Consider the following 23,106-nt stretch of genomic DNA (forward strand, 5'->3'; position numbering starts at 1 on the left):
GAATGCAATGATTCGCCACACAAAAGTACCTGACCGTGTGCACAGGTACCTGCATATGTACCGCACTAGAAAAAGTGGCAGCGGGGTACTTTTGTGAAGCGAGGTGCAACGAGATGGACCCAACTGAAAGCAGAAGAGAGGAAGGGGTTAGTCAAAAAAGGAATCATAATGTACCTGATCTACGGAGTACGGAGTAAAGATTGATGGTCATTGAATAATACAATTGACATGTGGAAGCAACTTGGCGGCGCAAAACATCACTACCTTACCAGTAAGTCTAAGGTACCCTGGGTGCTATCATAAAGCGTGGACCCAAGTACTACTATAGGTAAGTACAGGGTGTGCCGTCCCCTGTAGTGCGCTATCAAAAGCGGGCCATCTGCGCTGTAACTCGAATCAGCTGCTGTCAATGGAAGCCTGGAGGTTGATGAGCCTTTGGATCCTTCCATCTCACCCCGCAACCTTCACGACTCACAAGCCGTCGCGATCTCGTCGTTCGTTATACGGTCCGCCAGTTCGTTTCCTCTTCTGGTTTTATTTGTGCCACTTCTTGCAGGAAGAGGATTGCACTGGAAGCATGCATCTTGTATCTCAATCAGCCTTGATTTCCTTGTCCTTTGCTTTGGCCGACGCAGCAACTTCAGCTCCTCACCTGGATTGGAGCACCATAGAATCCAGTCGTGTCTTGAAATATCACGACTGTTACGATGGATATCAATGTGCGCGCCTAGAAGTGCCTCTTGACTGGACCAATAACACCGACACTCGCACTGCCATCATTGCCATTGCCAAACTGCCTGCTGTAGTCTCTGACGATGACCCTAGTTTTGGCGGAAGCATCTTTGTGAATCCGGGGGGGCCAGGAGCTTCGGGTGTTTCTTTTGTTCTCTCAGATGGGCATGATTTGCAGCGGTACGTCGATAAGCCTGGTCGCCGCCACTACGAGATTTTCTCATGGGATCCCCGTGGTATCGGCCGCACGACTCCGAGCTCCGATTGCTTCCGCTCCGATGTCGTGTCTCGCAGTGCGTGGCAGCTTGAGGCTCGTGGAAATGGCGGGCTCGACAAGGGCCTTGACTCCATCAGATATGGCCTCGCAATGTCAAAAGCCTTGTCTCAGCGATGCAAGGATTCGGAGAAGCAGTGGGGAGATGGAATGGCGTTTGTGAATACTCCTAGCGTGGCTCGAGATATGGTCGAGATGCTGGATAAAATCGATGAGTTGAGAAAACGCGAGGGCGACAGCAAAGCACAAGATGACGCCCGTCAAGAGCTCAGGAAACGGACCGAGGAAGATGATGTACCGCGGCTGCAGTATATTGGATTTTCCTATGGTACAGCCCTTGGCAATTACTTTGCAAGTTTATATCCAGGCCGTGTTGGGAGGATGGTGCTCGATGGAGTGGTTCATGCCGATGATTATGCAAATGGTGCTGTAAGTCCGTCACGATATATTTCCCGAGCTGCGGAATTCGATCAACCGCCATCTCTCAAGCTCATACATCAAACTAACCGATTCAGGGCTGGCTTACGAATCTTCACGACACTGATGAAATCTTGGAGGAATTCTGGCGAGGCTGTCACCAAGCTGGTCCATCTGTCTGCACCCTCGCCTCTGATTCAGACACCTCACCTTCTGATATCAAAACGAGATTCTGGTCTTGGGTGGCCGATCTCGACGACATGCCGATACCCGCGCTGTCTTCTTCAGGCACTATAGTCGTCATCACTGGCGACGATATCCGTAAACTTGTTGGCTCTTCCTTCTACAATCCTATTCGGACCTTCAAGCTTCTGGCGACGACGCTTCACGAGGCCATGAAGGGCAATACGACCGAGCTCGTTAGTAGCTTGATGAAGTTTGGCCATATGCCGAATCTGGACACCGTCTGCTCCGATAATAACAGCACCAAACCAGCTGGTATTCGCCCCGAGTCTCAGTCTGCTGTCATCTGCGGTGACGGTGATGATATCACTGACAAAGATGCTGGCTGGTGGCTCAAGTATGTCCAGCGTCAAGTGAGCAAGTCGAAGCTGTTTGGAAGCTATTGGTCCAATATTCGCTTCAGCTGCTCCAGTTGGCCGTTTCGCCCCAACCTATCGTTCAAGGGCCCCTTTACAACCCCCAAAGCGTTTCCCAATCTAGTTGCGGGCCACCCGGCCGCTCCTCTGTTGTTTCTGAGTCCCCGTCTTGACCCAGTCACGCCACTGAACTCGGCCCGCGCAATGGCTGCCAACCACCCTGGCGCGGCAGTCGTCGTTCAAGAGTCCATGGGTCATTGTGTTATTGGCACTGCCCCGAGTGATTGCACTAAAAGCATTGTGGCTGACTATTTTGAGTCTGGAACTGTTCCATCGGAGGAAGTAGCATGCAAGACAGAATGTGGGCCATGGGATGACAGCTGCAGTGGCTATTCTCCCGCAGCCGCAGGCACTGGTGAGTTTGCAAGCTGGCAACTCTGGGGCAACCCTCTCCTCTTTCGACAATGACTCAACATTTGAGAAACAACTCCCGGCGTTATATCAAGAAAATGATTTTAGTGCATCTGGTACCGATTTCGCATCATGGCATAGTGAACAATCCATGCGGAAGACATTTTCAGGTACTGGAGAGTTACGATATACGATACCAAAATTTTTCAGTTAGTTCGAATAGAATCACAGTTAGTATAATCAGGCTACAAATTCCGGCTCTGTTGTTATTTTCTTCAATTCTACTTTGCAAATATGGCCAATCGCTGCCATCCATTACACAAACTTATCTCTATATGGTGAACAACGGTGTGAAGTGAAACAGGCCATTTAAATACTTGGTATTCAGAGAAGCCACAGTTCAACGATTCACTAAGCGAGAAGATAATTTTCCAACTGAAACACTATTGTAATAAAGTATTCCATGATCTATGAGAATGACTCTTACCCGTCGGGTCATCGCATGTCATATAGCTGCCTTGCTATCAAAGCTAGCAAGAATGCATGTATGCACGACGTGAGACGAACTGATTCAATTTGAAGTTTAAAACTTGGAAAACAATTACACCAAGATAATTCCTTATTTAATCTTGTGATTTATACCCCGTAAGATATTCTGAGTAACACGATGACACCGTCTTACTGCATTGGCGAGATCGCGGAAGACTTCCGGACAGCGAAACTCACCGCGCGCCTGTATGATGAATGATTGTGAATTTGGTTCTTCTGGTATCTACGAGAATCAACTGTTTTGATAAGATTATAGACATGGCAGTTAAATGTGAATGGATTCTAGATAAGCTACTTCCGGGCTCCGAAGAAGACGACTTCCGGATTCCGAACATCTTCCTCCACGATAACCTCGTTCCGGGTTCCGGCCAAAATAATGCATGGATTAACGGTCACTGTCAGGATACCTGACCATGTTGGAAAATATCTGACTTCAAACTCAAGAGTAAGAAGATCAAGTCTCAATTGCGAATAGTTTGTGATGACTCAGGTATAAATATGAGCACAACCCATCGTTAATTTCAGATTCAAACCACTGAACAAGCTTTCACTGGCAACTCTTTCAATAAATCAATATCCCACTTAACATATACATCACAATGGTTACCTCGAGCCTGATTGCTTGTCTCATCGCGTTGGCGGGTGTCGCTGTGGCGTATCCAGGTATGTTTCCAACTTTTGCAGTGCATCACTTTTCTAACACAACACGCTTCAAATCGCAGCTCCCCCAGTGGCTGAAAGCCACGCAGTTTTTCGACGATGTGGACCTCTTGAGGTATGCTCTGACTCAAAACTGACAGGTGAGACGATCGTTACCATATGGTTGAATTCAGCTGATCAATTGCTCATCTCCGTCAGCGGCGCAAGAACCTGCACCCGTTCGAAGGTGTGGACCTCTAGAGTTTTGTCCCGATTCGGAGCCAGTGGCACCCGTTCGAAGATGCTTGCCTCTGGAGGTTTGTACCGATTCAGAGTCAGCAGTGGATCAGTAAATGTGATATCATAGATAGAACAAGACATCGGCTAGAGAGATATTTGTTCTTGATATGGCACCAATTACGGACTGGTTTTATTGTAGTGTAGCAGAGTTGAGAGGATATGGGGATGCGAAGTCGTGTTGGGGGATTGTGATACTTTTATAGCTTATAGAATGGACTTTGATGTGGTAACTCTTTTGTTTTGTCCATATTCGGTGACTTCCACAGGTTAAATACTGTTGAAAAGCAAAAAAGTTAAGTGCCCAGAGGCTATTGAGGTTTATATTTCAACAAATACCGACTCCTCGAAACCGGCCAAGGACAACCACTTTTCGCACGCATTTCATTTAATCCTCCAGAGCTATTAAATCTTTGTAGAAGTTATCGTTCTCCAAACCTTATTGAGGTGTAACTCTACCATCAACCTTCCATTTCACCACAAACTCGCCCATGGTTGGTAGTCTTTAGCCTGCATCAGCTGTTGAAGCTGCCTCCTCCGAACTCCAATATTACCACCATCAAACAGTGAAAACACCGTCGCATCATTCAATAGTCTCGGGAACACTGTATCAGTTTGGTAAGATGTTCTACAAGTATATGTGCGTCAGCCTACTCAACTCATCGGAGGGGTTAATGGGTTGGAGAAATTTAGATTTCTTCCCTCCCCCGGGAATAACTCACATTCCCACCAACTGCATCGTGTCCCAGACAGCACTGACGGCCTGATCGCTGCAATAAATTTTGGCCTGCAAACAGGCTTCATATCGGCTGCTGTCGTCCCCAGTTCCTTTTTCAACGCCATCGAGAGCCTTCCACGCGAGGAGACGGGATGTATCGATCTTGATCTTGGCGTTGATCAACAGGTCGGCTGGGCTTTGCCTCTCTATGACGAGCACCGTCCCTCTGCGGCTGTCTTCTTTCGCAAACTTCAGGGCTGCTTCAAAGGCTGCCCGCATCGTGCCAACTGCCATGGCACCCGCTAACGCAGCGGACATGCTGAATGCCCGCTGGATGATGGATGCTCCGCTCCCTGGAGCTCCTAATACGTCTGCGACCGGAACTTTGAAGTTAGTGTACCTGGTCAGTGGCCCAGAGGCCGCGGTATGGCCCATAAGATTCGGTTCTGCAATCTTTTGATACGCCTTGGGCTCATTCTGAGCTATCGTATCTCTTGTAACTATCAAGACAGTGATGTTTGACGCGGGATCATCGTTTGGGTCTTGAGGTCCACCATCCTCGGACAACCGACAACAGAGACACGCGAGCGCAGCACCCTTTCCATCCCAACCAGCGCTATTAGTAGTCCATAACTGCGTGTAGTTGCAAAGCATTAACGAAAGCATGTACTATTTAATTTGATGAACGCGGTTGGAGTTTCTTACTTTGTCGCCATTTACAACGTAGTAGTCGCCTTCTTTCCGCGCAGTAGTTTCCAATCCTTTGCCACCCTTTTCAAGCCAGTTGGCAGTGCCACCTGGTTCGGAATGGGCCAAACTAGCAAGTGGTTCGCCTTCGCAAGTGAGAAAAGGAGCAAGGAATTTCTTTTGCTGCTCTGGCGTGCCGCCTAGAATCAGGGGCATTAACCCAAGTCCAGTGCCTAGCACATGAAGCATAATGCTCGAATCGATTGCATAGAGCTCTTCTGCAACAATTGCGCCATCTATAAACGACTCATTGCTCCCACCGAGTCCAGTTGGAACCTGAGCCTTTACAAAGCCGGCTTTCACAAGCTTTTGGTAAAATGGCAGAGTGGCTTGGAATCGGGATTCTTGGTCGCTGTATTGAGAGTATATTTCTCGAGCAGGTAAGAGAATCTCTTTGCCGAATTTGGCAGCTTCCTCTCGTAGAGCCTTTTGTTTATCGGTTAAGCTAAATCCAATCATGTTAAATATTGATCAAAAAAGGAGAAGCTGTGATATCGGTTCTTAATTGGGAGAAAACAGAGTTATGTGGTGTTATGGTAGAGCGACATGGCACGGTCCAAAACAGAGAAAGCTGCTCTGATCAGATGTTATATATATACTGAACAATACAAATAGTTCTTCGATTATTACATATGAGTGATTAATCTTTATTACTGGGTAGCGGTACTCGAAGAGGGGCGCTCTTTAACTTCTGCAGTGTTGCGGCCGCCCTCCACGATTCTACGGTTGGGTCGGGCGGTTGGGTTGGATTCATGTAGCTTATGCATCGGCCTATACACCATATTGAGAATAATGTGCCGAAATATATTACGCTTACTATGGAAGATAGGATGTATAGTTTGTTACTTCATGTACCAGCTATAAAACATACAGTCTCATTTGCTTGTTTCGATAGCCTTTGTACAACGGATCATTGTGCTCTATTGAGTTCAGATTGTATGAAGTTGTCTGATGGGGTCCCGTGGTTTCGGATATAGGCCTAGTAGGCTGCCTTAACTACTCTACTGGGGAATTTGGCTTCCGTTGCTACACAGTCCTCTCGCCCGACTATTTCATGGCTTCTACCATATGTCTTAGGTTAATACCCACTGAAGTAGTTGATATGTATCAGCTGAGTAGTGATGGTTTCTTTGAGCTAATTATACTCTTAGTTCAAGACTATACTGACACGAACACATTAGCCACTTCAACCCCCATCTCTTGAACTTCGTCTATCCAACGCATCCGAAACAATAAGTGTAAAATCATCGATGTGTATTAAGTTGATTAAATAAACACTCCATATGAGAGTTTTATTCATTTGAAATACATAATGTGACCCAGCACGTCCAAGACGGTGACTTCGAGTCATAATCTTCAAAACGTAAACTCAGACAAACCAACCATCGCCAACCCCGCGGCTGACAAAAATGAGCCAACTACGGAGTAGACCAGAGGTATATGATGATGACCTGACGAGTGATACCCACTGCTTACGAACATGTATAGGTAGTCACCACCATGTGGGGTTTGCCTACTCGGCAGATAATTACGTGGAAGTGATTGGTGTCCCAACATATAGCCGTGGCCTGAAGGATGGTAGGCGTGAACAAGTTGCCCATTAGCGTTGCTCTCTTCTAAGAATATGTGGCGAGTGGGTTGCATTCTTGAAAGGAGATTAGTGATTTCATAGGAACAGTTGCCCACCGCTCAGCGCTGACTTGTGGGAATTTTACCCCTCAACAGGAAGATGTGAACACCACACCCATTCTTCAAGAGTCTCTCAGTCAGACTACCTTTCTGCTGCAATCACACTTCATCACCGCTTAGTTTGTGAATACTCCCTAGAGCGCATTTGCGTACCCAAGAAACTGAGAAGATATCGTGTTTTCGGCAAAGAGAGCCTCCTTCATAGTAAGAATCTGGTGAGATTGCAGCATACTAACCATTCAAAGTATTGAGATGCAATTAACAAATACTCTTGAATGGTAAGTTGCCGCTTGGCTATGTGCTGTACGGCAATGTCTTGATGAAGTAATTTTGTCGACTGTGACGCGGTTTGCATCGTAAATTCGATCCTGGCTGCTCATTCTATACATACTTCAACCCTTTCAATGCTACTAGAATGCCATTTCTGGTCCTTCAACCATAAGAAGACAGAATCAATATGTAACTATTGTTGAGCAAATATTGTCCACCAATCGGAATGAATGAACGCGATATTAGTGCGAACCGTATCTCAATGTCCGTATTGATGCAACTGGTTTCGGATAGACGGAAACTGCCGATATCAGATGGAAAATGCCAAACTCAACGGAATAGTCGCAATTAGGGAAATTAATCTGGTAGAGTTTGGCATCGAAAAGGCGGCATGGGGCTTGAGAAGAGACGAACGGCCGGGTCGGATTATGGGGGGGCTTCAGGGGGGATAAAACTTATTGAACAAGCAATGGATAGGCTGGGGCCTTACTACTCGCAGTGTATCAAAGAATATGGCGACGATAACGACAAACGCGTTACTGGTCGTCATGAGACAGGTCACATCGACGTGTTTGGCTGGGGAGTCGCTGATCGAAGTAGGTCTATTCGGATCCCCAGAGAAACAGCAACCAGAGTTTTTGGCTACTTTGAGGACACACGGCCAGCGTCAAATGTAGATCCGTTTCGCGTGACCAAGATCTTGATCACTGCTGCTCTTAGCAGAACATAGTCTTTTTCGGTAGCGACATACTATTTATGAATAGAACTGTACCCTGAGGACTGAACAATAAATATGAGTGCATTTTCCCATGACACTATATATATGGCTTATTTAAATACATTCGATTGCGTCCTCTTGTCCGATAAACCGTTACGACCAGCATAGGACACAATTACTCAACTTCAGCGAGTAGGAAATACATCCGCGGGAATTTTTGCCCTTATAACTGGTCCGAGATACGACTCGTAGTCGTTAGGATTAGTCTCATTGCCATTCCACTTCAACGCGCGGGCAAGAGGTCGATAATCTCCAGACGTGATGTTGTAAGTTACGCCATTGTTCGATAGCGTCGGAGAGTTAAAGATATAAAAGAAGCCGGTTGCAGGAGACCCTTCAAGGTTAGTCAGATTATACTCTTGAATTGTTCCATACGTTGATACGCCAAGGAAGCCAGGCAAGATGGGCTGCGGCGTGTCCCGGTAGTCAATCTTGACGGAAGGATCAAAACCATAGATGGTTGGGACAAAAGTGGTGTTAGCGGGGACGAGTTCGTAGAGGATATGTGTCGTCGGCAAGCCGACATCAATTCTTAACAATGGGATAATCGAGTCCGAGGCATTTGCTTTCCAATAATAAGTGTCGATGTTGGGTGTAGTTGCCTGAGCTGAGAAGACGTTTTGCTGATCACCCGGAATAGACAAGACTTGCGGACTAGCGTAAGGTATTGTCGTCGTGGCATTCTGAGTTATCGGGCCAACAGCGTACCTGCTGTATGGCAAGCCCATATAGGGAATCGAGTAGACGTTATTATCGCTAGAAATCTTAATGAATCCGCTATAGACAGGCGTTGAGTACGGATATTTGTCCGGTTGTGGTGTGATATGCACTGTAATAGTGGTTGACTCGCCGGGCTGAAGGGTCAGCTTAGTCGTTGAGAACTGAGCAGACGCAGGAACAGAATGCGGAGTATAGGCGCTAATGGTGTCAAAGTTTGGTTCGCCAGCCAAGTAATTTTCATGGGCTCGAAGAAATGCAGCCGGATCGTGGCTAAAAGTGTAGTGATTTGGTTTCTTTGAATCGTTTGTTATGGTTATATTCTGCGGTGACGGATTCGCAGAGTCCCTCAAGCTGAATTCCGAAGGACTTATTGTTGAGTCAGCTTTGACAGCAGCATAAACGTCCAGCAATCCAGCGCCTTGGCGAAGCGTGGAAGTGAATGGTATCGTAGAGTTGTATTCTGGGAGCGGAGACGCAGCAGTCTTGAGACGATCAAAGAGTTGTGCAACAGTTAGATGAGGGAATTGGCTCTTGAGAAGCGCATAACTCGCAGCTGCGAGCGGCGTTGCCATGGATGTTCCCGATACAACGGCATAGCCACCCGCGGCAAGCGGCCATGTTGATAGAATTGTGCCTCCGGGTGAAGCGACTTTGGGATGCAATGTCATCTCGATGGTAGGGCCAAGGCTCGAGAATGAGTCGACAAAGTTTCCTAGTGGATCAACGATGAGCTGTTGAGATTGTGAACCTGTTGAAATGAATTCCAGACTATAAGTCTCGTTAGGTGATAGGCCTTTAATATTTTCCACAATTGCTTTTGAGCTATTGTAGGTCAACCATAGTGTTTCGGGGGAGCCGTCGTTTTCAGGTTCATCTAGCTCGATGAGCTGATCTTCGCCTGTGAGGTAAGCCATAATAGTTGTAACGCCCAAATCCTGAGCTTGGAACCAGCCATTGCCACAAGTATCCGTGAAGGACACCAACAATATAGTTGTATTCCAATCTACCGTTGCATTAGCCGCTGCATCCCAAGCTGGCTGGTAACAGCCACTGGCGACAGTATCATTGATCGGTATTCCAAGCCCAGTTCCAAGCACGAAGATGTCCTGCTTGCTCTGTTCCGGAAAAGGGAGTACCGATATATAATCTAGCAATCTGTCTTTCTCATCGCGAGCTTGGAAATGAGTCGGATATACCGCATTCTCCACGGCCCCTACGCTGAGCGCGTCTTGGCAAATACCAGGAATCGACGCACTATAGATCGAAGGGCCAAAGTTGCCAGCGGCTGCCACAACCGCTACTCCCTTCTGTGCGAGCTGGGTGACCACCGGGTCGAAAGGGTTGAGAGCTTCCCATAATTCGCCGATGATTCCAAGCGATATGGATAGCACATCTGCGCCGTCTTCAGCGGCTCGAAGCATTGCGCTTATGATAATGTCGTTGGGTGTGCCAAAGCCTGGACAGCTCAAGACTCTGTAAGCTCCTATTGTCGCATCAGGAGCCCCTCCAACAACGCCAAAGCCTACATCGTCGGGATCTTCCATAGCCAGAATTCCTGCCCTGGCGTTAGTGCTAATGCCGATATAGTTCAGAAATCCATTACTTGTCTCCAATACTTACCAAGGGTGTGCGTGCCATGCCCACCGCTGGGACATGTTGCCAACGGATCAGGGCTAGGCATGGGACTATTAGTGCCGTCGTAATCATCGCCTACGAAATCATAACCGAAAGCAATTTTGTAGCCAGGTCCGAAGCCTCCGCCAAGTGCGGGGTGACGATAATCGACGCCAGAGTCAATGATGCCGATCTGGACTCCTTTGCCTCTGATGCCTTCGTCGTGGAGCTTCTGAATGTTGACAGAAAGTAGGGGCTGGTTCACGCCGCTAACACCTCGTAGGTTGGGCAAGGTCGTATTGCTGTTGCCAGTGGTCGATTGGCTACTGCCGCTGGTCGACTTGGCTTTTGGACTGCCGTTTCTATAATATGGCTCAGGTGGAGGGACAATCGTCACATGCCAGGCGTTCTTTACTCCATTGGCCTTCCTGACAGACTCAAGGTCGACGTCTGTGTGAAAGGAGACTGAAATTCCTGAGAAGATATCCAAGGAATTGAACTCATGGCGAAGTTGGTAGCCCGCTTGGATGCCTACAGGAGTTTGGGCAAAGCGTTGCTGAGGTTGCAAAGAGGGGTGGAAATCTGGCTCAAACTCGATAATGTATGCATTGGGAACAATGGTGATATTCGGCTTCTGTGCCGGTTGCACAGTCGAGAGCGATGCCGCGCTGCCAGTTACGGCCAGCAGGCTAAAGGCGGCCTTGACCTTCATTGTTCAAGGCCGATAGGAGGCTCAGGGAAATCCAATCAAGTGAAACTAAGTTGCAAGCAAGACAACTTAATGTCTTGTGGCTTAAGAAACAAGCCCCCAGAGAAAATCAAACCCCGTTCGCTCTCATTTATATATGATATGGTGCAGGTGGGAGCTGGACGCGTCTAGTGATATAAGCAGCGGATATTTTGGCAGAATATGTGACACGATGCCGATCGAAATACGAGGTAGCATCACGTTTACGAGGCTCTTATTTTTGGCATTAAAATCCATCTCTGCGTGTGCAAATCCACTTTTGATTGCGATGGGTGAGGTAAAGGAGGAAACTTGCAGGAAAAGCGGGCGTAATTCATGCCTGATTGATCTCTACAGTTACAGCAACTAGCAACCTCCTCGAGAGATCATCCGATAAAAATGACAAGAAATTACGAGAAGCTCGGCAAGATCGGGGATTGTTGCATACCCGAAGACAGTGACAGCGTATCAATAGTGTTTAGACTAGGGAGCAAGGGGAGTTCGGGAATCATAGGCGATTTACCCCAATATCACCTCGTATCGGGCGCTAGTCTCATGCCGCTGACCGGCTGTCACGGTAAAATGTCATTAGTCGAGTTCTGAGACTGGGATTGTGCATGATTACGAAGCTTGGACAGCTGGGGTAGAAGGTATTGTCTTTTGTGTCTGCTTAAGAATTAACGTAGTTATAACATTCGAAGCTCGGATGCTTCCTTGAGATTGGATGTAAACTGAACGGCCATGTATGAGCATGCGTTTTCTGGTGTGTCAAAACTGCTGATTCATAATATTCTCCTAAAGTGCTGCGAGGATGAGAGAAGATCATGTTTGAGAATCCAAGTACAACAGAATCAAGTTGAGAGTAAGAGCAAGCTCTCCATTCCCAGCCTACCGTTCCACGTGTACTTTCTCTGATATAGAATTTGACTTGAAAAACTGATGAAGTACCTCCAAATGGCCTGAAAATGTAGAGTTTGATTTCGCCCACGTTTTTTGGAATATGCAGCTTAGGAATTGACAAATATTCGAGGCACCGCAGCACTGGCAGTTTTCTACGCCTGGTGACGGGAACAGGCCGGTCGGTAGTTCTCGGGACGCATGCAGCGCATCCGCTACTGAATTGTTGTTTCTGGCAAGCTCTGTAGGATACTAATGAATACCTAAGACTAGCGCTTCCGTGTGAAAAGGTATAGCGCTTCTAACTAAAGAAAAGTTTAACGGTTCATCAAAGATTATAACTATCATCACTAGGGCTCTCTAAGATGATTCTAAGATGAGATTGCACGTCTCTGGTGGCAACATCATAGCTGGATGAATTAGGACTCAATGCACGAGATGCCGAAGCATTGCGTAGTTGGGTGTTGACAGCAAATCGAGACAATTGCGTTTGGACTTCACCAAGCTGCATTCGGAGATTTCAATTCTCCTCCTCTGGCCTGGTGAATGTCTCATTATGGGGCTTATAGCTGGAGTTTAAACGATCTTGGAGTGCTTTGAGATTTTCCGCGCGTCGTCACGGAACGCCTGCTGAGATAGGCGGTTTCTGACTTTCCTTAAAATCTGTTCAGATAAGGTTGACAAAACCTGCTTGAGCGACAATACTTATTTTTATCATATAGTCATTTTTGTTTTGGTTGTTCCCTCCTTGGCCGTGCGAACACATGTGAATCTGGTGACTGTTCTTTCTTTTTTCTTCTATATATAAAAATATTAGGTATATTGCAAGTAAGAAAGGAAAAGGTCGCGAAAAGTAGTTACTAATAAAGCTTGACCATCGAATCCGAGTATTAATTTTGCAGCTGTGTAAAACCACAGATTCTAGATTGAATGAGAAAGCATAGTTGATTCACACAACAACCGCTCTTTTTCCTCTTCATACACCTCACCTTTGAAGCAGAAAGTGAAAGAGATGCCTACCCTCACTCTATATCGCGCCAATGGCGTTAGCTCTTTTGTTCCTCATGTTATTTTAAAGCAATTGATGATTCCTTTTACCTCAGTGATTATACAATCAGAACCCTATGGGTAAAAGCTGCTGACGGCAACCTCGATAACGCCAGCTATCGCAATATCCACCCCCAAGGATATGTTCCAGCATTGCAAGTTGAAGGCGCAATCATCACACAACTTCCTGCGATAATGACGTACATAGCATCATCATCAACCGATAAAACTAACCTTCTTGGTGACGGCAAAATTGAGCGCGCCAAGGTAATCGAATGGATGGCTTGGCTCTCTGGCACTGTTCATGCCCAGGGCGCTTCTATGTACTTTCGGCCTGAGCGATTCACAGAGGACTCATCTCAATACGAAGTAGTTTGTTCGAAGGGAAAAGTAGCAGTGTTAAAAGGGCTGCGAAGAATTGAGCAGAATCTGGACGGAAACGTGCATCCGGTTGGTGTCAATGAGACTGTGATTGACTTCATTCTTCTAATGTTTTGGTATTGGTCAGTGAGAATTGGAATTCCAAATCTGCAAGAGACCTTCCCGCACCTCATCAATTTAGTCAAGAAGATGGGGAAAAGGGGATCGTTGAGAGAAGCGGCAGAGTTAGAAGGATTGGAGCTTTATTTCGGGTGATTTAGCGGAACCCATTATCAATATTGGATTGAGATGGGTTTGAGAGTCGATATTGTACTTTACGAAGAAGATAAAAATTAGAGGTGACTGCCAGCTGAATAAGAACCTATAAGTATTTGAGAATGTGATATAAAACAAAAACCATCCTATCATACACTGACTGATCTTTGTACAACAGGATAGACGATGTTATAATACGAGTAATCAGTTGATCACAATGTATCCCATCAGGAGAATTGGAACACAAGTTCTGTTAAGTGGTTTCATCTTTTAATGTTTTATTTCTTATTTCCTTCTGGGGCATGAAAATATGGGTTTCTGAACCTACGTTGATTCCTCATGACATAGCAAGGCCGATGCGCATAAATGGAATATCGCGCTTGAAAGAACATATGGGAGCTGCCTCTTGGTGGTCTTCTTTCCGCGGTGGAGAAACATTACGCACTATAATTCTGTAGATATCAGATCGAAGTAATAATTCCGCGTGATAGAGCGAGAGGGTTATAATAGCCGGCATTCCCAGTTTTGAATTAGCGTATCACGGCATCCTCATGCTGCTTTAAGCCGCAACTAATATCATATCCAGCCCACATAATCGCATCATTGCGCAAGTGCCAATATATATATATATACATGGTCAATTCATTCGTTCCCATTAGGATGCCGCCCATCGTCGCCCAGCTCACCACTTCGTGTGTCCAATATTGCATACGGTCGATAATTGACATCGCGATCAATACCTACAACTCGTGATCATGGCTACAACCAAGCGACCCAATTTCCTTCTCATCGTCGCCGATGACCTTGGGTTCTCAGACGTTGGTGCCTTTGGCGGCGAGATTCAAACACCCAATCTCGATCATTTGGCTTACGCACCCTCAGGAGTGCGCATGACCAACTTCCATACGGCTTCCATGTGTTCACCCACACGATCTATGCTTCTCTCGGGCACTGATAATCACATTGCCGGCCTCGGCCAGATGGAGTTTTGGGGCCGTGGACGAGACCCACCAGTTCCATGGTCTGAACGACCTGGATATGAGGGCTACCTGAATTCCCGCGTGGCTGCTCTACCAGAGATTCTCCAGGACGCGGGATATTATACTTGTATGAGTGGCAAGTGGCATTTGGGCCTCACAAAGGAGCGCACACCACATGCTCGAGGCTTTGATCGCTCATTTGCTCTTTTGCCGGGAGGCTCGAGCCATTATGCGTACGAACCCAAAAAACCGGATGGAACCCCTGTTTTTGCGCATTGGGCCAGTCTGTACTATGAAGATGACCAAAGAGTTGAAACGAAAGACTTTCCGAAAGACTTTTACTCCTCAGATCACTTTTCAAAAAAGCTCGTCGACTTTTTGAGTGAAAGAGAGACCAACGCTTCCGTCAAGGAGAAGCCATTTTTCGCATTTCTGCCATTTACGGCCCCGCATTGGCCTCTGCAAGCACCGGAGTCAAACATTCAGAAGTACAAGGGAAAATATGACGATGGTCCAGATGTTCTGCGAGACAGAAGGCTAAAACGACAAATTGAACTCGGTCTCTTGCCTGCGGATGTAGAGGCGCATCCGGTCATTTCCTCAACTAAAGACTGGGATGACATGTCAGCGGAGGAGAAAGCGTGGTCGGCGAAAACAATGGAGGTATTCGCTGGTATGGTCGATAGAATGGATGAGAATATCGGCAAAGTTATCAACAAAATCAAGGAGACCGGTGAGTGGGACAACACTTTTGTCATTTTCATGTCCGACAATGGTGCCGAAGGAGCGATTGTTGAGGCGATTCCCATGACTGGAGATGTGATCAAAAAGTCGATTAATAAACATTACAACAACGACTATGAGAACCTTGGCAACCGGGATTCATTCATTTGGTATGGTCCTCAATGGGCGCAAGCCTCTACGGCGCCTAGTAGGATGCATAAGGGGTATGTCACAGAAGGTGGTATCCGCTGTCCGGCTATTATCCATTACCCAGGATTCGCAGAAACCTCAAACGGGCATATTACTGATTCGTTCACTACTGTTATGGATATCCTGCCAACGATATTGGACCTTGCGGGGATTCAGCTGCCGGGCCCGAGCTTTCGAGGGCGTCAAGTTGTACCGGTAAAGGGCAAATCCTGGATCCCACACCTGCTGAGGATATCTCCCCATGTTCATGATGAAGATCACGTAACTGGCTGGGAATTATTCTTTCATCAAGCCATCCGCAAGGGTAAATGGAAGGCTGTATTCATTCCAAAGCCGAAAGGCCCGGAGAAATGGCAATTGTACAACATGGACAAAGACATGGGCGAAATTCACGATTTAGCGGAGGAAGAGCCGGAAATTTTGGATGAACTGATTAAGTATTGGTTGGCATATGTGGCTGAGTTTGGTGTGTTTTTGTAAGTCAACCTACTTCATCCCTGGTCGTGTTGCTACTCTAACAATGCATTAGGCGGGAGGAGCTGGAAGAGGGCTATGTCCTCCCAAAGGCTTAAGAAGCAGCCAAATGGATGGAAACGGATATGGTGAACTTGGCAAGATACTCCAACTATATCTATCTAGGTATATCTAATTGGTTTTCTGGCAAGTTGAGTCATAGCCTATCACATTGGTGCAAGAATGAGTGCCATTTGCCCCGGTTGACGACTTGACATTAATATCCTTGAAAGAAAAGCCTTCACATGTTGCAAGAGGGGAACAAGTCCAGCTGATCGCCTTCGTCCCTACTTTTTCGTTCATATATCCTGTGAAATTGGACCAAGAAATATTCGAAAAGAAACCCGTGGGAGGTGTATCAGCACATGCTGGCACATTATATCCTGCCCAATGGGTACACTGCTGGATTAGAACGGGCGAAGCGGTAATGTTTTCGATGTGAAAGTTCTTGAAAACTGGTGAATATATCAGCATATCAGATCTATATCCACGAATAGATTGGGCAGATAAACGTACCGACATTGCGGACATAGCCATTGCCGCCGCCGCCACCTTGCGGAGGCCAATATGTTCGCTTGCCAACGTAAGTTTTGATGTAAGCGCCATTGCGACTTCCGTATAACTGTGCGATACATGGTTAGCAAGTTTGCAACGTGGGCTTATGATAGTGGTGTGGTAAGCATTACAGAAACATCTTCTGCCGTGATATTCTCAACTACGTCTCTCACTCCCTCATACTGTCCAAGACTGCCGATTGCGATGCCTGCGCTGTTGTAGCATGTCAAATTCTTGACATGAATGTTTGTCGAGCCGGGTTTAAAGCTAACACAATCGTCTCCAACATTTGCCCAGCTATTCTATAGGAATTATTAGTCGTGATTTACATAGTAGAATGATGGGGATGTTAGTTTCCGACCTGGATAGTAATGTTGTTACTGTTGATGGTGTCGAAGCCATCCGTGTTGCCGAGATTACCTGGATTTGCCTTTATTTCGCCATTAGATTTGTTCACTGGAGCAACTTGAACAGTATCAAATGTACCTGAAAATCGTCCGAAGTGGATGATAGTGTGATATTGTCCACAAGAATGTTTTGAGATTCCAACATCACAAAATTCCTATGCTGAGATTAGTATAAACTGTTCAAGAGAGTTATGCGACCAAAAGACTTGCCATTTGCCAGATTGAACAATTTGGAAATTCTTGGCCACCGCATTCTTGACGTTTCGCAAGCAAAACGGAATGGGGCGCCCATATAATCCACCAACTCCCAGTGCCAGATCATACCACACTTGTCCTTGTCCGTCAATCGTACCGGATCCATGCCCATCAATCGTGATGTATTCGCCTGAAAATTCCATTGCAATGGAAATATTTTGGAAGTAGTAATACGATCCATGCAGAATCCAATACCGCACATCCGTTGAATACTGCGTTTGTCAACAACACTGGAGTACCAAGAAATGGCAGGTTTCCATACCTCAAGTGTTCCAAACAGGTCAACTTGGACGTTCTTCAAGTTGTGCAATTGAAGAGCCGTCTGAATACTGTACGTGGTGTCCTTTTGAAAGACAACCTTTCCGTTATTTCCACATTTGCTAAACGCCTCGCGGATCGCAGGAGCATCGTCACGTCCATCCTTCGAGGCAGGAATTACACAAGTATGTTGCGGTGATGGGAGACTGTGCGCATTGGCCACAAATGCGCTCGTAAATGCCCATAAGACAGGGCGAAGAAGCTTCATGATGGCCGTCACAATGGAACTTGACGAATATGTTGATCTTACTCTGTTAGTGACGACTGCTAATTGCCCGTGTTATTTAATGTGGACGGAACTTGGTATTTGACTAATCATCACCCTGAGATTCAGGCATTCATCCAGCTTCTACCACTTGCTCACCGATCATCGGAGATTGCTTCATCTTGCATTACCTTCGCCATCAGCGTAATGATGGCGTTTCTGAATGCACGCTACAGCGGAGATGGTGGTGGAGCTTCTCATCGGCCCGTCGGCATTGTTTCTCTCTCAGAATTCTGAAAGGACCATGTTTTTGGCTAAAAGGAAGGTCATCGAGACTTTTGCAAACTGAACAATGAATGACGCTATCACGTTTACATCAATGAGAAAATGGAGTAGACTGGGCCAAGTTAAGCGACTACGAGTGTAGCTTCTGGAGATTGGCAAATCGGAACCTTCTATTGAGCCCCCATGCATTCTCACCGACGTGCAAAGTCATAATGATGAGCCCAGGTTTCCCTTGTCTAAGGCTTTTATCACTCAATTTCATCATCGCCGCCATCTACGGCAGGGGAGGTTATAGGTCAGCATAAAGCGGCAAGACAAAGTCGCCTCCGCTTAACCTTGTTCGGGGTGGAGATGATCTCACATTTCTGCCTTCGGTATGCTTTAACCCGTACTTTGACCCGGCAGCGAGACGGTGAATACTACCAAACTCCCGGACTATCGACGAAGAGATGATACAGGGCTACGATGATGCGATGAAGTTCGCCGATGGATTGACCCATCTGCTTCTGGCAACCCACGTGGTGATGTTGCCTTGAGTAGGGTCGTAGTTGTAGATGTTGTTACCACGAATTAACTTACATACCAGCCAACACCTGCCCATTCGTTCCATGCCCATGTGCCAAACAATAGCTTTCCTGACCTCCTACTTGTTGTAGGAGCGATAAGGTTACGATGAAGGTGTCATTATTGTTATTATCCGGAATTACTGTTTTCAGCACTTCTGCGGCTGTCGAGAAGAGCGGGGGGTTCGGTAGTCGGCCAGCCCCGTGGATCAAATACGATGTCCCTCAATATTTTTCTAATCCCAAAGGGCTGGCTCGGCCAGCCTTTCGATACTGGGTTCCGGATGCAGACGTGGAAGATGCTGTCCTGTACGCAGATCTACAACAGATCAAGCAAGCAGGATGGGGCGGAGTTGAAGTCATCTGTTTAGAAAACTATGGCATTGAATTGGCTGTGGTAGATCCAGCAGTTTATGGCTATGGGGGGGATAAATGGCGACAAAAGTTCAACACCATGCTGCGTGCTTCCAAAGACTTGGATCTCCTCGTGGACTTTGCTTTAGGACCAACACAGGGCGCTTCCATCCCAATTTTAGATCCTGACTCTCCGGGAATGAATACCGAGCTGGCATATGGCACTGTCAATTTGAATTCAGGTCAAGCCTTCAGCGGAGATCTCCCACCACCCGGCCGCACAAATGCGGGATATGCCAACAAGCCGGATTTCGATGCGCCCTTCACCAACTATACAAACAAATTTGTTGCAGCTGTTGTTGCACGTAAAAGCAAAGGTTTGTGTGGCATTTACCAACTGGACCTTTCATATTCAGAATTGTTTGCTAATTGCTCTTTCCCTATATAAAAGTCTCTTCTGATGATGTACGAGTAACTCAACTTGACTTTGATAGTGTTGATGATATCACGCACTTAATCGAAGATGGCAAATTGACTTACACTGCGCCAACTGATGGAAGTGAATACGTCTTGTTTGCATTCTATCAGCGTCGTACTGGCTATTTAGCTGCACAAGGAGCGTTCAATAATGCCACCGACCCGAAAAATCCAGCTTCTTGGTTTGCTTATGTCGTTGATCATTTCAGCCAAGAAGGGACGGATATTTGGACTAGCTTTACAGAACAGTACGTCATGAATGGTGAGAATGGTGATCTCCTCAGACAACTCGGTTTGTATGCATGGGAAGACTCAGCCGAGTTCCGTGCTACATTGTTTTGGACAGATGAGTTGAGGTCATACTTCCGTAAAACACGTGGATATGATATTACAACCGCCCTGCCGGCTCTGTTCGGCACGAATGGCCTTCCGCCAAGCACATTGGCAAACGGTTATTTCTACTATGCTTTTAATAGCCACGAAAATGGAACAGATATCAGCTGGAAGCTACGGAATGACTACTATCAGTGTCTCCAAGAGATGTACGAGCAGTATCACCTTGATGGTCTCTCGAAATGGACAAGCAAATGGGGTCTTCAAGGAAGCCTACAGCCATATGCCACTGCACCGAACGCGGCGCCGCCTTGGGATATGAACTCGGCAGCTGCGCACATTGACGCTCCCGAAACAGAGTCCAATTACTTTGACGGAGTTATCGATGCCTTTCGTGCAATGGGCGGCGGAGCCATGATGGGCAAAAAACAGATCTTTTCCAGCGAACTTGGGGCGCACCGTTACTTCTCATACGCTGTCACATGGCCAATTATCCTTAATGATTGCAAGATCAACTATGCTGGTGGAGTTAACCGAATCGTTTCTCATGGCTTCCCGTACTCTGGGCTTCGACCACAGGTCGAGTGGCCTGGACTGACAACATTTGAATGGTTATACTCTGAGATGTGGGGACCACGACAGCCCAGTTGGTCATATGTCAAGGAGATGGGAGATTGGATTGCTAGGACTCAACTTATTCTCCAAACTGGTGTGCCGAGGATAGATATTGGCATATATCGCCACAAGTATCTCTCGGTTGATATAAAACATTACAATATGGGAGAGAACATATTCTGGGATCAATCGCTCCAGGATGCTGGGTACTCCTACGTTTCTGTGAGCCCTTCACTACTGAAACTGGTACGTTTTCCCCGAGTCCATTTTTACCTACAAAAATCTAACAATGACAAAAAGGATAACGCAGTGATTTCAAACGGATTGTTGGCGGAGAATGGCCCCGGTTTCTCTGCCTTTATCGTAGACAATTCAACCAACATCACGTCTGAAGCTGTCGATCGATTTTTGGAGTACGCCAGCCATGGGTTTCCCATCCTTTTCGTGGGCGGGGTTCCCGAGACAACCCCCTACTATTGTGATTCATGCGACCAGCATGTTAAACAGGAGATACAAAAGCTGACCAAATATCCCTCGGTCAAAGTCCTTCAGCTAGAGAGCGAAGTTGTGGGCGCTTTGGCAGCACTCGGTGTACAACCTGCAGCAAAGAATCTCTCTCCGACTCCCATCTTATACGTCCATAGAGTCGACGAGGATAATCGTGTTGATTACTATTGGGTGTATAACTCAGATATATACGAAGATCATGCCACCGAGGCTTCCATCAGAGGCAGCGGTATTCCGTATACACTAGACGCTTGGACAGGTGTCATCACGCCCATTGTCAATTACACGACATCTGGGGATAGATTCAATATCTGGGTCGAGCTTCGATCAAATCAATCTACAATCTTGGCGTTTGCTCCCCATGGATTCTTCTCTCACGTTCAAGTTCCGGATATACATGTTACTAAAACAGATGTTGAATATCTTAACTATTCGGCTAGTAGCCACTCTATTATCGCTCGGTCTACCTCAAAGGGGAGCAAAAAGATATCGCTGAGTGATGGCCGAGCTTTTACTTTGAGCGGCCTCGATCAGCAATCTAATCCAGCAGCACTTGGTCCATGGAATGTCACTATCCAGGATTGGCTTCCTAACCCAGACAACTTTAACAACTATACGTCTGTATACCAATATCATAATCTTCAGTTGGATGAGCTTATTCCCTGGTACAACATCTCAGGACTCGGCAGTACATCTGGCATTGGTACTTATAAAACTCGGTTTACCTGGAATCCTGATGGCAAAATCAACGGTGCTTTGTTAGACTTGGGGCCAGTATTCAATACTATCCGGCTTTGGGTCAATAGTCACTGGACTGGCCCTATTGATATCACAGATGCAGTTGTCGATATCACGCCATTCTTGAAATTGGGCCTTAACGATGTGAAAATCGAGGTTTCATCTACCCTCAGAAACAGGTTACTTCAAGTCAATGTCACAGAATCATGGGAGCAATCGCAGTACGCAAGTAGCTACGGCGGCCAACCATATGGCCTTGCAGCACCTGTTAAGCTGATCCCCTTTGCTGAGAAAGTAATTAAGCTATAATGAGCTTTGCCTATCAATATATTTAAATTACCGCATTTTCGATAAGCGCCCTAGCCGGTGACTTGGTGTATCATGAAAACCTATTTCTAGTGTCATGTCCGATATCTGGTATCTACTTCCAAAACCTAAAACCCCCCCTTGATATCAAGGCTATACGGAGTCCATGGCGTGAATTGCATCATTTCAATTGCGCTAACTATCCCAGTCTGAAGGCAGTGTATCAGCGTTAACGCAGTTCTAATCATCTATACACCGCATCACGTCCGTAGTTATTCTGACAGTCAGGGCAATTGCCTGGTGCCGAAAAGCCGCTGCCAAGGAATTTTTGTTTTGCGATGTTCCGTCTTCTCAGATAATTAGCGTAGTTATGATGGAGTCAACAAGCTTTTTTTGGGCTAAAACATCTAGCTAGCAGCAGAACGACTGCCAGGTTGGCGCTGCCAAGACTTGTAGGCTCGATCTCGCAAGTGTCATTCGCTCCTCGGCCGAAAGAAAATGTCGGATGTCGCTGTCGAATCCCGCTTTGGGTTAATGAGCCTTGAAAATCTCCAGATAGTGAGACGGCGACAGATGTCGTGATAAATGGTATATATGTCGCGACAATCCCAGCAAGCTCGGAGCGGGAATAACCCCGGTGTTCACGGAATCCTGGTGCCGAAGATATCGTTAACAGTGAGAAACCCCACACCTCGCCGCTTTAATATACCCCATGCTCATTATGGGATATGTATAAGCTTGTGTGTTAAGCTAGGCATGCAGGATACGGTGAACGTCATTCAAGCTTTCGGTATCCAGAGCGGTATATTCAGGCTGTTTGTAGCGAGAAGTAACTGACTGACGACTCCTTTGCAAACTTTTAGCTGTAGTTTCCCTTTCCTGGCTTTTCTTTTGAACGTGAAAAGATATCACATGCTCGTTATTGCGGCGATATCGGCGGTTGCGATTTCTCTTATATTGTCATTTCCCCCCCATTGTCATTAAATGTATGCAATATTACC

At 46.5% G+C, this 23,106-nt stretch overlaps 6 protein-coding genes across 6 annotated transcripts; 3 read left to right on the plus strand and 3 right to left on the minus strand.

Moving 5' to 3' along the window:
• Window positions 1-228: 228 nt before the first annotated feature.
• Window positions 229-2,490, plus strand: Triagg1_8705 (uncharacterized protein; the record flags this gene model as incomplete). Its single annotated transcript, XM_062903581.1, has 4 exons — window positions 229-271; window positions 401-514; window positions 732-1,435; window positions 1,522-2,490. The coding sequence occupies 4 exons, from the start codon at window positions 229-231 to the stop codon at window positions 2,488-2,490; spliced, it is 1,830 nt and encodes a 609-aa protein (XP_062752341.1).
• Window positions 2,491-4,636: 2,146 nt separating this feature from the next.
• Triagg1_8706 (uncharacterized protein) lies at window positions 4,637-5,842 on the minus strand (the record flags this gene model as incomplete). Its single annotated transcript, XM_062903582.1, has 2 exons — window positions 4,637-5,269; window positions 5,342-5,842. The coding sequence occupies 2 exons, from the start codon at window positions 5,840-5,842 to the stop codon at window positions 4,637-4,639; spliced, it is 1,134 nt and encodes a 377-aa protein (XP_062752342.1).
• Window positions 5,843-8,245: 2,403 nt separating this feature from the next.
• On the minus strand, window positions 8,246-11,166 carry Triagg1_8707 (uncharacterized protein; the record flags this gene model as incomplete). The annotated part of the gene is made up of 2 exons (XM_062903584.1): window positions 8,246-10,395; window positions 10,461-11,166. 2 exons carry the CDS (start codon window positions 11,164-11,166, stop codon window positions 8,246-8,248), a joined length of 2,856 nt encoding a protein of 951 aa, XP_062752343.1.
• Window positions 11,167-14,516: 3,350 nt separating this feature from the next.
• On the plus strand, window positions 14,517-16,246 carry Triagg1_8708 (uncharacterized protein; the record flags this gene model as incomplete). The annotated part of the gene is made up of 2 exons (XM_062903585.1): window positions 14,517-16,150; window positions 16,204-16,246. 2 exons carry the CDS (start codon window positions 14,517-14,519, stop codon window positions 16,244-16,246), a joined length of 1,677 nt encoding a protein of 558 aa, XP_062752344.1.
• Window positions 16,247-16,594: 348 nt separating this feature from the next.
• Window positions 16,595-17,930, minus strand: Triagg1_8709 (CAZyme family GH28; the record flags this gene model as incomplete). Its single annotated transcript, XM_062903586.1, has 7 exons — window positions 16,595-16,642; window positions 16,704-16,809; window positions 16,926-17,044; window positions 17,104-17,172; window positions 17,229-17,304; window positions 17,474-17,616; window positions 17,667-17,930. 7 exons carry the CDS (start codon window positions 17,928-17,930, stop codon window positions 16,595-16,597), a joined length of 825 nt encoding a protein of 274 aa, XP_062752345.1.
• Window positions 17,931-18,884: 954 nt separating this feature from the next.
• Triagg1_8710 (CAZyme family GH106) lies at window positions 18,885-22,108 on the plus strand (the record flags this gene model as incomplete). Its single annotated transcript, XM_062903587.1, has 3 exons — window positions 18,885-19,506; window positions 19,581-20,800; window positions 20,855-22,108. The coding sequence occupies 3 exons, from the start codon at window positions 18,885-18,887 to the stop codon at window positions 22,106-22,108; spliced, it is 3,096 nt and encodes a 1,031-aa protein (XP_062752346.1).
• Window positions 22,109-23,106: the final 998 nt, after the last annotated feature.

Source organism: Trichoderma aggressivum, assembly GCF_033847375.1.
Source record: "Trichoderma aggressivum f. europaeum strain CBS 100526 chromosome Unknown scaffold_044, whole genome shotgun sequence".
NCBI lineage: Eukaryota > Fungi > Ascomycota > Sordariomycetes > Hypocreales > Hypocreaceae > Trichoderma > Trichoderma aggressivum.